Below are 17,779 nucleotides of genomic sequence, written 5' to 3'. Positions count from 1 at the left end.
CAGGTTTCACCGTTGTCTTAGCCCAGATGTGAGATCGGCTCACAGCTTCATTAGTATTCCACTTCCTCTGCCGATGTGTCAGCGCTCATTTCCCTAACAGAAGGTGTCAGTCCTTTCAAACGCTGGATTTGTCATTTTGGAAAGAAAACACTCTCTTTCTTTTTCACAGCTTGATGAGTCATTATGTTCCTGGAAAACCGACTGACAGGCGAAGCGATTAGCTCCCACCCACTGAAAAGCTCCATTCACACGCTCTACATTGGCGAGGTTTCCACATTCATACAGTTTTTAAGTCTGGAGAGGATGTTTATGAGCAGGGAGGCGGTTCAGTGTGTTGACTGAGGAAAATCTAACAGTACACACTGATTCCTTTTGTTTCTTTTCAACATTGTGATGCTTTGTATGGAAGCCAAGAGCTGCCATAGTAGGAACCATTATCTTACTGTCTTCAGAAAGCTAAAGGTTGTTTTAAATGTAAAGTAAAATGTAATAAATTAAACAACTGTGACATCCCAGAATAATAAGATAATGATACTGAAAAATAATTGCAATAATGATTGTTGTTGGAGCTGCAATGATGAGTGGATTAATCAGTCAATCAAAAGAAAATTAATCATCAATTATTCTAAAAATCTTTTAAATAATTTTTCAAGGAAAGACAGATAGAGAAAGAGAATTTGCTGCTTTTCCTTCCTTGTATTACATTTTATTAAATTGAATATTTTTTGGTTTTCTCATATCTTTTAATGATGTCAGATTGTGGATGATTAATGTTTTATCGATAAATTGATATAAAAAATAATTGTTAGTTGCTTCTCTATGTGAATTCAACTTATAAGCTTTTGGAAAAAAATGCAAAAATATAAATGAAATAATGTCATTATTATTTCTTGAGATAATGGTGATTCCTCTTAACCATAACAGGATCGATGTATTATATTTTTATCCATAATGCATCACTGATTGGGGCGTGGCCTGATATACAGTCCCAGTCAGAAGTTTGGACACACAAATGGGAAAGTGCATCTAAACCTTTGACTTAGACACGTCACAGATTTAGCTGCCTATGATTCAGTGTTGAAACTTATTTTTATAAATTGATTTTTCCAGTTTTAATTTGTTTTCATTATAATGAGCTGAAGTGAAACCAGAGCAGAGGTAAGAAAATATTATTACTTTTTTAACATCACTTATAACTAAAAATCCAGTCTTGGAACAGGCTTTTTCTCTGAAAAACCTCTTATAATGTTGTTTATTCGATAGCTCTGTTCTTTAACAAACAGAGTTTCCCACAATCCCTTGACATTTGCAGACTCGACGCTCCACCCTTCAACACAAGAAGCATGAGGGAGTGTGTCTTTGGTTAGTTCACATGTCTGTGTTTGTAGTTTTTGCACAGCAGAGATTAGACAAGAGCATTTTATGGCTAGAGATGTTATGATGGGGAAGTGGTCCCAGACTATTGGACCCCACTGTCTGTACCTTGAAGTACAGTAAAGGTTATTATCAAAAATGACTGGGCCAACTGTGTTTTTGACTTTAGAAGCTCCAATTGCCAGACTTTTCAACCAGGACATGAACACAACATTAATGTGTCCCATTATGGATGATTAACTAAAAGGATAGTTACAGTTTATGGCAACTTGGATCCTATTTTTGTAGAAGTGTCCATAAATTCTGTAAAAACAACATTGTTCTCATGGAGTTAATACATTAACACTGTGACAGCGACTTTACAGAAGGAACTCAAGTCGTCAGATTCACAGACAAGATGGAGACAAACCAACAGGTTTGACAAACTTACTTGGAAAGGAAAACTGAGCTGAACAGTATTGATGTGAAAAAGTTAGTTCAGATCATCTGGATAAAAAAACTAAAATCTTATGTAACTATGATAAATGATTCATAAAATCTGGACGATTCAGAAAAATGAAAAACTTCCACCTGCTGCTTCTGTTTTTGAGGCCAAATTGATGCTGTGGAAAAAAAACCCTCAGTAAACAAACAGAGCCGTAAATGTTGTGTTTATTGTCAGTCTGTGGTGTAAATGGTTCATCTGTTCACTTATTTCTTCCTCCTGTTGAGAAAGCTGTTGTTGAAGCTGAAACAAAGTCGTTAAAATCCTTCCGAGTGGGATCAGGAAAGGTGGTGTTCTGTTTCTGCATTACACTGCTGTTAGAAATCAGTGGTATGGAACTGTAATCTCTAGGAGACAGGGTTGATCTTTGTTTTCCCAACGCTGCAGAAATGCAGTGCAAACTTTCTCAGTCACTTGTCTTCAATGCTTTGACTTCTTCTCTTGTCAGCTGATTGCTCTTCCTCTGTGGTGTTGTAGCTGCCACACTGGACAAAGAGAAACATCAGCAGACAGGGGAAGAAAATTTTAAAGAAGGCGTTTCTGGGATTGCATCTGGAGAGTTCGGCTATCAGGTGATAAATCTCCTGAAATACAACAGGAGAGATCCCTGAGTGCAGTCACTCCTGCTCCATGTAACAGAATGTAAATGTGAATCCCACCCGTGAAAGTGCGAATGCATGTTACACTACTGACAGAGCAGATTTGACGAGTCAGTCTCAGAGGGAAAATATCTGCAGGTTGCTGGGAGTGTTTCTGGCTCAGGAGAAGAAGCGGTCACAGTCTGAAGGAGAAGATGAAAGCGTCTTAATGGAGCTGTTGATCAGCAGACGGCGTTCCTCTTTCCCTTCTCTGCACTCGAGTCACCCGAGGCCGTTTCTCTTCAACAGATTGCTTGAAGAGCTCAATTGTGCACAGCCAATGCATAACAAACAGATTGAGCTGAATGCAATCACTCCGGAGTGGCGTCTCTATCTGTTTCCCTCTGCCTCTCTCTCATAAGTGCTGAAATAAATCAAAACTATGGCGGCGGCGGCGGTGGCGTTGCTCTGCAGGAGGAGAAACGCTGCAGAGCATCATGTGGCTCAGAGTCTCAGATTGGCCCCAATGAAGGGAAATTAATTAATGTAATTTTGCTCCACTCCTTTGAAGCTTTGATGGGTACGGTTGCCGTGACAACCCGGTAACGGTAAAACACAGGTGCCCGTCGGCAGTGACTGATAATTCTGGAGGGAGGTGCAGACGGCAGAGGTGTCATCTTTCTAAGTTTGTCAAGGTTATAAAAAGCAGCAGCGCAGAAATTAGTCGGAGCAGCTGACAACCTGCAGAGGCAGAGAGCAGAGGAGAGTCTGCAGCTCACTCACACGGCAGAGATTCAGAGTCACACTCAGCACACTGACAGTTCAGGCGTTTAGCCAAAGCTCCCTGCACAGAACATACCTGATGATTCTGGGGTTTTTTTTTTCAAGGGAATCAAACCTGTGTCCTCACACTGAGTAAATGCCGTACACTATAGGTCGACTGTGCAGTGAGCTTATTATGACCCACAGTTACATTTTATTCTTAGTCGACCTCTAGGGGCTGCACTAATTATTACCGGAATGAAAGAGGAAGATGGGTGATGTCTTCGGACACGATTGACACCATCAAAGTGTTCTCTCTGCGAATTCCAACACATTTGTTCGTCTTTGTGTCCTTTTAAAGAGGAATTGTAGAGATGAAGGCAGCAGCAGACCTTCTCACTCTGTAGCGTTGTGAGTAATTGGTGGGTACACATATGTCTGCACCAGAGCCTCACCTACACCCGCCGGAATTTACATCACGCAGACCTTTGCGTACTCGTGGATGCAGAAATAATAACACTGGGTTGAGGAGTGAGAAAGTCCATGTTAGGAGTAAGTTGATGGATGGATGATGGATGGATGGATGGGTTGACAAAACACAAACACAGGACTTTGACAAAGAAACTGCTGTTTGAAACCGATGGTCAATGTTGTTTTTTTTAACCATGACCAAACCACAACCTTAACTGTGCATTAATAAGTGATGATGAAGGTCCAGTACCCTCCACTCAGTGCGTTATTGTAACCATGATGATGAAGGTCCAGTTTGTTGCCATAGTAGGGGGTAGGTAATTCCAAGAGACTCTCCTTTGGGTTGTATCTGAGGGTAAAGGGACAAACGACCTATATGGTCATTGAGGTTGGAGGACGTGTCAGTTCACTCTGTTATCATGTCTCTTATTCCAGGACCATGAGCCATGTTTGATTTGTCCTGCTCAGTACAATATGTGGGTCTAAGCTCTTCCCTGCAAAAAGACATATTGTCTGACTCCTGTAGGTCCATGTCTTTCGTTTTCTGTCTGTTTAAAGATTCATCACAAAGATGTATGTGTTGGCCGTGTAGAAAAGACGATTAAAAGGTGTGAGTTACTGCATCTAGTTAGTCTGCCCAGCTAAAGTAACATATTGCTGTGTTTACTTGGAGTTTCGTATACCTTGAGCATTACCAGAACATGTTTAGAGTAACCACACAAACAGTCTATGAAGTCAATGAAATTATGCAGGTTTTCAGAATAAACCTCTGGACCTGGAGCCAGGTCTGTTTCCCGCTCTGCAGATGATTTGTTTGCAGATCTGATGATTCGTCCTCATCTTTACCGAGTGTATGTTGCAGCTGGCTGGTTTCATTGGATGCTTTTAGGAACTGATGGCCCGGGTGTTTGTTTTAGAGCCAATATTTTCACACTTGTCAAACTGCTGCTGTGACCTCTGGCCACACAGAGACGAGTCGAACTGTAAATTCCCTCCAGAATGATTGGCATTTCATTTAGAGGCCGGCGCCGGCGGAGAGGTGAATCTGCAGTGCTCTGCTGACTCAGTTGAGTGATCGTGTTTTGCTCAAGCAGACATCAAGTTAGTGATTTAATCTGAGCTGCAGATAGATGAGATCAGTGGAAGATAGAGACAGGGAGGAGAGATGATCAGAGCCTCTGCTGCTGCTGTTCAACACAAATGTTGCTGATAAAATCACACGTCTGTGAAGCGATTACCAAAGGGCCAGACCAGGTGGAAATGAAATTATAATTAGAGCTTTATAAATTATAATATTCCTGCATGCACTGATAGTGTCTGTGATATTCAGCAGTGACTGGAGACTGATTTTATTCCAGTGTTTAAATTAAAGTATGAAGTTGATCAAATTCATATTTAACTGGAAAGTCACTGTTGAAAAAAGAATTTTGACAATTTTCTACTGAAATGAAAGTGAAATGGGTTTTAAAAAAAAAAGGCATGTAGGTGTTAATATTTGTTTATAATTGTTTCCCCTTTCCTGTGGGTGTCACACCAACATGCATTTAGTGAGCTAATGTAGCAGAGGAGCTAACCGCTAACCAGCTTGTGCTAACTGTGAGTATAAAGCTGCATGGCTAACGCCGTTGCTAACCAGAGAGAAACTCTAAAGATTATTTGTCTTTGTATCATTGACTTGTTCACGTCTTTTTGCGCAGCAGTCTTGGCAGAGCCGTGTTAAAGTTGTATGATGAATCACATACAGTGTAATACGGCAGGTTCATACGACAACAGTGTCAACAGTGCAAATTAGCCGTGATTGCTACATTAAAAAAGATTGAACCTCTGAACAAATTCAATTCAATTTTATCAAAAAAAAAAAAACAAAAAAACAACAAAAACAACAAAAAACAAAAAACAAAAAAACAAAAACTAATATTTCAGAAATGTGATGATGTGGTGTCTTTTTTTTAATGTTTGCTAGAGACTCGTTGAGGTTTCATGAGAACTTTATTTATACAAAAACAAAACAACATGATTAATATCTTGTGCTGCTCATACAGCACAGGCCCGACAACACACAGGTCTTCACAGGTTGGAACCGGAGCTGTGACCCAAAATGAAAAATGTGAAATGTAAGTAAGAAATGAAACCTTGTTCAAAGCAAAGACTATAAACCTACTGCATCAAATCCACTCAGCAGCAGCAGCAGCAGCATAAATACAGTCTGTCATTAGATTGAAGCTATACAGGAAGTTTACTTTATAAGACACTGTACTAATGGCAGCACTATGAAAGCAAAGCCTCTACAGACAATAGTAGTATCTGACTGACGCTCCTGTGACCCTGATAAAAGCAGCGATTTTACTAATCACTCAGCTCTAGAATAAATGAAACTTTGAATTTCAAGCAGCAAAACTGGAAAAAAAAACACATTCATACACTAAAATGCAGCAAGTGCACAAACAGCTTTAAAGCCACTAACAGCAGAGCTCAGACCACCTTAAACCCACTTCACTACTAGTTATTAGTTTGACTGATGTCTACAACAGAACAAAGATCAGCTTTGTGTCACCATCAGTTGTGTTACTGTACGGTTTATGCAAGTTTTAATTTGTTTTATCACTCGTTACTAAATGTTCTGCTCAGTTAAACTTAAAGCTGCACTGGACAAAGATTTTTTTTTTTAATCAAACTTTATTTTAAATTCTCAAATTCTTCAAATGGTGAAATGAATCATGTGATATCTTGGTTTTAAATAATTTACATGGTTAGGTTATCATGTTGATATAAAATAAAGATGTGACATTAAAGTTTTGTCAGCAGATTTTTAAAGAAAATGTTTTTGGGGCACTTCATTAGTGCCTTCATTAGATTCATTCATTCATGTCATTGCAAAGTTATGTTATTTACCAGTTACTAAACACTAACATTATTTTATTTTATTTTATCTTATTTCTATCTTCAGTTTTATTTTGCTCATTTTTTGTCATTCTTTGGCCGTGGTAGTCCCACTTCAGGTGTGTTCTGGTCTGTACCAGACTCACCCTGACAAATTAAACATTCAGTCTCTGATTCCTCAGATCAGACTTCTGTCTCAGAAATTTGGCGTCTAACCACGACCCTCTCTCCTCCTGTTGTACCGCCACCATTCAGCTCTTCGGGGTTTTTCCCTCATGACATGAATGCAGCATGAATCACCACGTTACTGATGTTGGCTCGTTGAATTTCTGCTGAAATGTCTTCGTCTGGTGCAGCTTTAGCGTCTACCTCAGCCATCACTGATGCTGCTCTTGAGCACCAGAGTTCACTCTAACTGAAGCTCCCTCTACTCCTACTGCTTTGGCGTACAGAAACCAGTCTGACGTTGAATCCGTGTTATTTTTTTAACTTCTCTCACCAGGCTTCTCAGAGACCAGCTGAGGCCTGCACAGACCAGTGCTTTTGGCAGTATGTACGGCATTATATGTACATCCAGATAAAAGATCAAGACGCAAACTTCACATCAACATTCATTTTTTCTTTTCTCAAAGATTTGTCAGCCTTTTGCCATCTCTCTTCTCCTTCTAGCCATCTTGTGCAAATTAACCTGGTTACTAATCACAACACAACTTGGTAACAATCTCACATCTCTGAAATTTGGACTCAAAAAATTAGTCAAACTCAACAGTCACTTTAGGGACTTTCCATCTAAATTCTTCTTAGTGCATCACAAATAAAGATTCTCACATTCATGTCTGAGTTTGTATCAGATCAAGTGGTTTGATTTATATAACTTACATATAATTATGTAACATACACAGAAGTAACCTGACGTGAATTAGCAGATTTAATAAATAACCGGTTGATATAGTAATATACCCATCTCTAGAACCTTCTCTGTTTTAATACATTCAAGCTGATTAAAATGTCCATCATTGTTGTTGACCAATCACAGACCTTCTCTCTAAATCTTGCACGAGTGTCCCGCCTTCTCTTCCTGTCAGCGCTGTCCTGTCACATCCCATCTACTTCCTGTAAGCCTCCTATCCTATCCGGGTGGCGCTGGACTCCTCCACAGGCCCCTCCCTCTTGGTTTCCAGGCCGACCTCGGTGTAGGTGACCCCCGGGGAAGGCGTGGACGACTCCTTGACCTGAGCCTGGAGCTCAGAGTCGGCCTCGGCGCCCTCCTGGCCCTCAGCGACGGCTCTCTCCTTCTTCAGCTTGATGCGGAAGGTCTCTTTGCTCGGCGCCTTCTTGGCGATGTTCTCCTTCAGCCGCTCGCCGGACTGCTTCAGCCGCTCGCCGGCCTGGTGCATCTTCTCCCTCCTCTCGGGTGGCATCACCTTCTCGCCCAGGTGGTGGAACTTGGTGCCCAGGTTGTCTTTGGTTTTGCTCATGTTCTCCTTGGAGAAGGCGGCCTTCAGGGTCTCCTTGCTCTTTGCGACCGATTTCTTGAGGCGAGCGGCTCGTGAGGAGTCGGTCTCCTCCACACTCAGGTATTCTTCATCAGAGGAGAGGTCGGCAGGGATGTCATAGGAGTCGGGCTCGATCTCCAGCCCGTCCAAGCCGAGTCCTTTAGGAGACTTAGTGACGGCCACTGATGGGATCTCTGTCTCACCCTGCAGAGGAGAAAATAGATCGGACAGCAGTTTTAGTATCTGTTGTTTCCAGGTATCCATAGAGGAGCCGATTAGGTCTCCATCACGACTTCCGAAAAAAAAAGACCAGAAAGAAACAACATAGGCAGTAAGAAGCAACTTGCCTGGGAGCATGGTCAGACAGTAAAACATACCATTAGTCAGATTACCATTTACTGTTTATACCAAGGTGTGCATCCCATTAACATCTCCTGTTGTATTAGGCCATGATGGGAAATGCTCCAAATCAACGGTCAACTTGGTTGAATTGTCAGGATTTTAAAGGTCCACCCAGTCTAAAGGTAGATGTCCATGTGTTTGTGATTATAAAGCAGGTCTAGGTTCTATATTAATACTGTGAAAGTACCAAAGCCTCAGTCCACAGAGAAATGCACACAGCCTGTATTCAGAAACTGAGCCTTAAAACCAGCCGCCCAACTTGGACCCACCATCCAACCTTGCAGAATTTGGTTTCTCTAAATGTTTACCTGAAATCTGCGATATTTTTATTTGATCAGTCAGAAAACAGTCAGCCAATCAGAAGAAAGGCTCAGAGCCTCTCCTCTGATTGGCTGACTGACCTGTTGTTACTAGAGCTCCAGAGAGAAGCCTGAGAGAGGAGATGTAAAACTACACTGAGATGGTTTTTGGTTCTTAAAACCACAAATGTATTTTCTGATGGAGATCAACACAAAAAAACACAAGAAGAGTAAAATATGGAGCTTCAATTGCTGGATAAGCCTAAAACAGACATTTGTATTCATGAAAAGCTTCAACGAGCTTCTTTTTTTTTTTATTATAGCAGTTTGTTACCAAGTGAAACCAGACACAAACAAACAGCTGCTACAAAATGAGCTGAAGTGTAAAGCCTGGATTTTATCCTGATAAAACTGCCAGCGTTGGTGCATTTGCAGCCATCAGTTTGTTGACACGTCTGTCTTTTCACCAGCTGGGACACGTCCCAGAATCACAAGTCGGAGGCTGACGTGAATGATTTTTCCCACTCAGCTGCTCCTAATTACGATTTAACGGATATGACGTGAACATGGTGTAAATGCGGAGCTGTATTGATTTTGTATTGAGCCATGAGCGCTGCCAAAATGTGTCTGAGCCAGAAATATCGTCGCTGAACGTGTCCTGTTTAAACACTGACAGAGAAATGAAGAAGCTGCTTCTGTGGAGCAGTGTTTTTCACCTGATTCAACCTCTGCTCAGGACAGTGTGGGCGTGCACACAATATGCTTGACTGATGTCTCCCTCTCTTCTTCACCTGTTTAGGACTTCCACATTTATCATTCTTACTGCTCCATTGAAACTGGTGACCTCATATTATTTCAAGCAGATGTCCAGTCTGTCAAGTTACCTGAAAACACCTGCCATTAATTTCACTCTTTAAAGGAATACTCTGACATTTAGGCCAGTTTCCTCTCCTGCTTCTGGTGTTTGTGCTAAGACAGGCTAAACATGTACTGGACACAGAAATGAACCTGGTATCCATCTAAAACATATCTGACTCTGGAGAAGATCAAGATCAAGAGCACACGATCATCCCCAAAATGTTAAATCCCCTTAAAGCCGTTTTCTGATAAATTTCTTATCTCAGCTCTTCCTGAATCTTGTTGCTTCTTGTTTGCTCTTTAAAGCTTTTGCGGCTGCACTTGCAAAACCTCCTGGACCCAGGAAACCGATATCACGTCTTCTCATCTGTCTCTTCTGTGCATTAGGAATAAATAACTATGCTCCTCATTGAGATGATAGAAGCTCAGATAGAAAACATGATATTCCTATGAGATACTCGGTCAGACCTGACCTGCAGCCTCCTGCCTCGAACACACTGGGCATCTTCATGAGATCAAGTTTTTCTATTTTTACACAGAAGTAACTGAGACTCATTCAGACAGGAAGCTGCTGGCAGCAACAACACCTGTAACTCAAGACAGGTGGCATAATAATGGCACCGTCTGGTTTTAGCAGCGGGGGCCGTGATGGTCCGTTCACCACTCTGTTTATACTGAAATATCAGCTATTGGATGGATTGTGATGAAATGTGGTTCATGCATTTACACATTAGCTCTTGGATTTTTATGTGTTTCAGTCTTGTTTTAGTTAATTAGACTTAGTCTATAATCTTGTATTTAATGGACAGCACTGGTCATTTACATTTACTAAAACAGTCAAGTCCTCCTTAAAGCAGAACTAAAGCAGAATTATTATTATTATTATTATTATATTATTATTTTTCTGCTGGACACCTCAGGGCTGTCAGATACCCCAGTTCAATAGTGATTGGACCATGTCGAAATTGAGGTTCGTGGGAGGCTTGGACATGTCATAAAGGATTTAATCCATATATTTTAAAAGATTTTTTGCCGAACAGGAAGTTGGTTATTTTGGATTTCCTGCTGTGATTTTCATTTTACGAACACATTCTTGAGGCCTTTGGGATGTGCAAAAACTCACTAAACTTTGCACACATATTTGTACTAAAGACTGGGTTTTTGGATATTGCAATTGGGCATGGGCGTGGCACATTGACTCTATGGTGAAAAATCAAATTGACCTTAAATTTACAGTTAGTTGTCCAACTTATCCAGTGCACTTCCTGGCATAAATGTAATGTTTGTTTTATGTCCATCAGTGTATATGATTGAATTATGTTGGAAAATGTTGTAATTAAGAATAATTGTGTTTAAATGATAAGTACATTTAAAATTAAACTTTTAATCTAAATAGGATTAAATAATCCAGTGAAAATTTAAATTCATATATAGGCTATATAAAAAATACATATTTGCAATGTTTTAATGTGACTTTGAATTGTTTAATATATATCAATATGTTGATATTTAGGCAATACCATGATGAATATTGTGCTTTTAATTTTGCAACAAATCTCACTCCTTTATAATGTATACCAAACCTTTGTTTTATAATTGAAAAAAAAGCTGGATTGTCATGTGTTCCCTGACGGCCAACAGAAACAACCCAGCTCCTTGAGGAACCTCCTCCCTGGGCCTGCTCCACCTGCTGCGCCCTACAGGTGACTTTGGATGTGAAAGACAATTAATCCTAATTAAGCTGCGGCCACCTGCAACGATCACACTCATTAATCAGGGAGGAGTCATCAGAGTGCGTCCAGACACTGTGAATGACACAATAATTACACCGGCAGCGAATGTGGGTCAATGCGTGTATTAATAACCTTGGTCGGTGGTGGTGAGGCCGGAGAGAGAGAGCGAGAGACTGGCAGGTTGTTCAGTCTCTGGTGCTGAGCCCGAAACCATCAGCTGTCGAACGTAAGATGCTCTCACAACACTTTTTTTTTTTTTGCAACAGTAAAACAGCACTGATATGTTAATGTGGAGGGGAACTCCACCTCAGTGTGCTCCCAGTTTTGGGGCAGTAATACTTCATAAAGTCTTTTGTTTAAGAAGTTTAAGAAGTCTAACAATGCCCCTGCAGCATTTCTGCAGAGATGCAGGATGTTGTGCAGTGTTACAGCTGCACTCTCTGGGTGACCTCTTCTTTTAATCGTGTTTGCCTGCAGACACTTGAACTCAACTTGTCATCGCTCAGCCTCTCTCATTGCCACACAGCAGAAATATCATAAACTAAAACCATTAACTCCTCTCAAATTGCACATTGTCCTCTGATGTCCAGTGTTGTGAACAACAGCAGAGGCGGGGTGGCCCTGGGTGTGAACCAGCAGCCATTCATCTTTTTCTTATTACTGCCCATTGTCCTGGCCTTCATTATTCAGCCGCCGGCGACGACTGTCTCTAACAAACCGCTTGTTGCTTCCTGTTAAATGACCGCAGCTGAAGCACTATATTAGGAGATGAACGGAGGCCTCAGAATAACCGACAGCACATCAGTCATGAGGAAACTTAACACTGCGACTGTCTCCTCTGCAGGCAGGACGGAGAGAAAACCAGAGCCACCCGGGACCAGACTCAACTAAACCTGGTCTACAGAAATACAAAGAGTAAAGTATGGACCAGCAGACACAACACACAGGGATTATCTACTGTACCCATACCAAAAGAAACATTTTGAGAAATAAAAATAATTTTGAAGATGGATATCAGTTGAACTTCTACGTGTCCAGTGCAGAGAGAGGTCCAGGATGTGTTTAGCCTAGCTTAGCACAAAGACCGGAAACAGGGGGAAACTGCTAGCCTTAACATTTTACTCATCTTTAAATTCATGTCATCGTGATAGACGTGGACAAAGACTAAAGCCTCCACACATTCATGTCGTTCAGTTTTGAGTTAGTTTCTGACGTCAACTGTTAGCAGAACTTGCCTCAAAATCTTAATGTTTTTAGGTTTTCTTCAGTCTCACAGTGATCCAGTGATAATTGTCAGTCCATCCAAGGCTACACTGCAAACAGGAACTGCTAATAGCTAACTCGGCACAGTGACAAAAGCTCATTCGTAACTGTTTTCACCAAACATGCCCTGATAAACTCCCTGTCCACTACCTGCTCAGTACAGGTAGAGCAGGCTCACACAGGTAGACACCTGCTGATGAACACAGTGGAACATCTACCAGCTGAAAGACAGATATTTCCCTCAGGAGTTGGAGGGTGAGGAGCTAAAAGGATTTATATTCATCAGGTGGACACAAACATGGATGATCATGTTGATATGGATGTGGAAGTAGGCAGCTATTTGATGATATTACAACTGTGGGTAGGTGATGAACAGTATATGTTGGTGTTAAGCTTGTTTCACTGCCCCCAACTGGCCAAAGAAATCAGCTTTGATTTGCTTTTATATATAAATCTTTACATTGCGTTAAATTACATATCTTCATTAGTTTGTCTTATTTCATCATCTTTAGGTGTTTTAAGGGGCGGTCCTTGCAGCAGCAGGTTAGAAAGACTGACACGCCTCCCTCCCTCCCTTTCTCTCTCTCTCTCTCTCTCTCTCTCCCTCTCTCTCTCTCTGTATACTGACCCCTGTGATAAGCTGCCATGTCAGACTCTGATTCTGGTTGACAGCAGTTTATAGCGTGTCCCTGCTGGCAGAGAGGGAGAATGCTGTGATCCCAGAATAAGTCTCTCTGTCACGGATCCACAGCAGCTGTTAGCAGCACATAGTGCTCCGGTTACTATTCTGAAGTCTGGACATTAACGAGGACAGCATCTTGTCAAATACTGACTGCTGAACGTATATCTGCCAAGAGTTTATCCCTGATTCAAGATACCGTCAAGGTCTCTATTTAGTCAGGGCGAGGAGTAGTTTCATTGTGTAGTCACAGAGTCCCACAATGGCCTTTTAGAAGCCTTTCCAACTGGACAGCAAGAAATTAACCATTTACATTTAAATTTCTAAATGACTGAAAAGATTACAGGCACAAACTATAAGATTTTGTTGTTATCGAAGAAAAGACTAGAAGAGACTACATATACAAGATCACCATTGGTCTTCGAGTCGCTATAAAACCACAAAAACCTAAAAAATATTACGGGGAAATAAAATTGAAAATTAACTTAATTTGTATTGAAGTTTTTCTGGGTTTATTTGCATAATTTAAAGGCAAAATTATCTTTGAAGCAAGATTGAAAAAAAGACAACTTTATTGTTTCTTAAAGGGACATCAATTATGGTAGGATTCATGATGTCTTTCACACAATTAGGTTAATATTAATGTGGTTTTACTCCCTAAAAATTCCTTAATATTCTTATGATGATGCATTAAAAACTCCCTTATTTATCATAACCCATTAATTTATCCATTAAATAAACCCCTGAAGTTCTTTGAGGTGCAGATTAAGGTCCACCTCTTATGTTATGTTCAAAATTTTTAGGATATTTTTACCCCTTAAGTCTTGCTTAACCTATGCAGAAAATCCATTATTTAGATGAACATGTTTGGTATGTTTTTAAGTACAAATTAATAATTAATGAAGGTCATTTTAAGGGACTGTTTTTGAATGCTAGGATGCCTACAACTAAATAAATCATTACAATGTCACCAGATAATGTCTTCACTGTACAATTTAAGATATTTTGTTCTTGCAGAGCCAGGAAGGCCTCCTATTTCTTTATACTAGTCACTTCTGCCCTCTAATAATCCATCATTACCTTTAAATTATGATCTGCATTTGTGAGTATTTTGCTCTCTCAATTCACAAAAAATATAGTCCTGAATTTTCACTTTAATGAATGAACCCTTGGCTTCAATGATTTACTTTCTTTACTATCAACTTTATGCTTGGATATAGAAAAACAGATCGAACATGATTTCTGACATCGTGGTGAAAGTGTGGTCCTCCATGGGATAGAAGGTGCAAATTAAGAAAGCACAGTTAAGTACTTAACAGGATAAATGATTACTTTAAGAATTATGGAAATTGGAAAACTAGAAGGGTCCTCAGAGAGTGCAGACCTCCACCAAGGCCAAAGTCAAAAAACGTACACCAGATGTCAGAGAAAAAAGATTCAAATTCATAGAAAATGATCCTTATCTGTCCGAGAATGTCATGGATTCGTCACTGGCCCATGCCACATCTCTCTACCAAGTTCAGTGTAAATCAGTTCGGTACTTTTTGCGTAATCCTAGTGACAAATAAACAGACATAACCTTCCTGGCAGAGTTAATAAGGATATTGACATGGACGCAGGACATGCACCATGTGTGCATGATGTCACCTGAAATGGTTTTGACACATGGTTTCTGTGACAAAGCTTCATTGTCAGATAAATTTGATATTTAAAATTTAGCTGAAAATTACACAGCCTCACTCTGTGAATATTGGTGGTTGAGAATGCAGCTCAAATTTTTTACACGACCACAGTCTGCAGCCATGTATAGATGATGACTCTTGCATGACTCGGCAGGAAGACTTGTTCATACAAATCTTACTGCTTGTGATTTCTAAAAGCAATTAAATGGCTGCATTCCTCCAAATTTAAGAGTTCACTGGAGTGTTTCAGATTACCACTGAAACTCTGAAGTGAATCGTCTTATTTTCATGCGTTTCACCTGACCTGATTAAAGTGGCTCAGATGAAAGTGTGCCCTCTCAGTGTAATGAGGATGCTTCTCTATAAATTGCCAGTGTTACAGAGTCGATGGCTCTTAAGTGTTTAAACTGAAACCACCCTTCATTTCCTCACATACCCCACTCTCGCTGTGGCCACCACTTAATGAATTGAGCCAGAGTTCATTTGAGTTAAGATCTCGCTGCTTGGCAGACAGTTTGCACCGCCTGAGGGAATGAATCTACTTTTGATACTTAACTTAATTATGCTCAAGTTCCTTGTAAACAGAAACCTGGACTGGACCTTGGATCTGATAATCCCGAGAGGAGCTGCTCTACCTCGACCTTCAGTGACAGAATTAAGAAATTCTTATTTTTTTAAATTCAGTTTTTTTTAGATTCTTGGGAACATTTTTCTCCATCAGCTTCTTATTGAGAGGGATGGAGTCCTACATAAACACAATTTCTTTGCAAACATTGAGAAACTGTTTTGGTTGTTTGTCCATCGCAGCAAGCTACAAAAACTTTATTTAAATTTCCAAAACTGGGGAGCCTTGTTGCATTGTATTTGCTAAACCACACCCGCTGTTGAGCGATCCAATCAAATTTGGAAGGATTTGATTCAATCCCTCTCCTAATTTTAACCTTCCCTCAACACATATTCAGTTTCATTGGGAAATATGTCACATTACTGAAGCTAAAGATGCTCTAACTTCCATTTCACTGTGACTTTGAATCACTATTACATGACCAGGGCTCCAAACAATAATTACACCAATGATCAATGAATCTAGTGATTCCAAACCTTTTTAAAATGATGCTTAGGACCCCTAATCAAAGGTTGTATGTGTGTATGCAACCCTTCATGCAAGGAAAATTCCAAAGGTTTTGAATACACCTTGGTCCTTCCAGATTCAGTTGTTACTGCTCCTGTTCTCCCATCTAATGTCTCTATCTTTGCCATCTAGAAAGTCCTTCAGAACCCACATATTTCTGGCGTTCAACATTTTTACCCTTCAGCTGCATCCAAACTTCTGCTCACCTGATAGATGACGACACGGAACTTGTTACGGGTGAGCAGCTCATCCTGTGTGGATTCCACCTTCTTGACTCGTACGTTTTGCTTCTCGACGCGTGTCCGGACCTCCTTGACATTAGCGCTGACTTTGCGGGTCTTCTGCAGGAGCTTTTCCACCGTGCCGCTGGTGTCGGTGTGGTCCTTGGCCAGCTTCAGGACATCGCCCTGGATGGTCTTGATGTTGTTCTCCAGCTCCAGCTGGCGGTCTTCCATGCGCTGCTGGCAGGACTGGACATTGTCAATAATGCCGGCCACACGCTCCAGCAGTGACAGGATAGTCAGGGCGCTGATGGGGTTTCCAGCCTCATCCTCCACCCCAATTATCTCCAGCTTCTCCTGGACGCCCGCCGTGCGATACTTGTGCTGATCCATTGCAGTGTTTCAAAGTTTTAATTCTTGAATCTCTTGCTTCAAATTAGTTTGAAACTTGCTTAAGAGGAGGAGATATGTGGTTTAGTTTTGGGCGGGGGACCAGAACCGTTGGGTTACCGGCAGGGAGACCGGAGAGTGACAACACCCAACCGCTGTGACCCAAACTCTGTCTGGGGGTCTGGGGACAGGAGAGAGGGGAGACTCCACCTACCCCTTTTAAAAAAGGCTACAGGATCCAAAGGGAATCTGAATTCAGTCCCCATCTGGGTGTGGGCCAGGCGATAAACTCAGGGGGGAGCAGCAGTACTCACACGAACACCCCCCCCCCCCCCCCCCCCACCCCCACCCCCCCCCCCCCCCCACCTAAAAATAAAAACTCTTTGTAAGGCGACACTTCGACATTTTGGGTGAGACGCAGAGCAGGGGAGGATGGAAATCCCCGTCCAAGTCCTGCTCTGCTTTGTTAGACCCACGCAGATTGATTCATAATTTTCCGTTATTTGCTGCTAGCATATGTTGATGCTAGCAGCTGCGAAACATGTACATCAACAGCAGCTTAGGAGTCACTCTGCAGCTCTGCAGTGACAGATGCAGAGACGCCACAGTTGTCTGGTCTGATTACACAGTGCTGGAATGTTTTCAGGGATTAAAGATTGCAGCTCTGCCCTTTTTACTTTCCCTCAGAGAGCAGAGTCCAAACATTGACTGAGACTGAGATCTGAAGCTCTTTATAGAGACGACTGTGTGAGGAGTGTCACAGTGACACTATTTTAACACCCACTCCTCTAAACTGCCACCACATGGAAGGATTTATTTATCCTGGGCATAAGTTACGTGCTAAGTGTACAGTACATATCTCAAGTGTTACGCTGTATTTAGTGGAGTGATTAATTGTTGGTCTTTAGAGCAGTTTCACTGCTTGACCTCAAGGTCATGAACTTGCTATGTCATCTGTTAATAACAATGTGCTGAAAAATGTGTGTTGTCCATAAATACACATTGATGTGTTAAAAATAACTCAGTCGCCTCAGAATTAGGTTTCCTGACTTCCTTACACGCAGTACACGGCTCA

The 17,779-nt window shown here is 41.2% G+C and overlaps 1 protein-coding gene across 2 annotated transcripts; it reads right to left on the bottom strand.

Annotated features, from left to right (window-relative positions):
• Nucleotides 1-5,639: 5,639 nt before the first annotated feature.
• cavin4a (caveolae associated protein 4a) lies at nucleotides 5,640-16,929 on the bottom strand. Of its 2 annotated transcripts, XR_011692966.1 has the most exons (3): nucleotides 16,300-16,929; nucleotides 6,525-8,249; nucleotides 5,640-6,450 (listed from the first exon to the last, which is right to left on the bottom strand). XR_011692966.1 is itself a non-coding variant. In XM_071492029.1 (2 exons), the coding sequence occupies exons 1-2, from the start codon at nucleotides 16,705-16,707 to the stop codon at nucleotides 7,674-7,676; spliced, it is 984 nt and encodes a 327-aa protein (XP_071348130.1). In that variant the 5' UTR covers nucleotides 16,708-16,929; the 3' UTR covers nucleotides 5,640-7,673. The 2 variants fall into 2 exon arrangements, 1 of the variants encoding a protein (XP_071348130.1); XM_071492029.1 differs by having other exon boundaries at nucleotides 5,640-8,249.
• Between the last annotated feature and the right edge of the window lie 850 nt (nucleotides 16,930-17,779).

This window comes from Trachinotus anak, unplaced genomic scaffold, assembly GCF_046630095.1.
Source record: "Trachinotus anak isolate AG129_WGS33_773 ecotype Australia unplaced genomic scaffold, CSIRO_AGI_Tana_v1 ptg000012l, whole genome shotgun sequence".
NCBI classification, from domain to species: Eukaryota; Metazoa; Chordata; class Actinopteri; order Carangiformes; family Carangidae; genus Trachinotus; species Trachinotus anak.
This window is presented reverse-complemented; position numbering and strand designations above follow the sequence as displayed.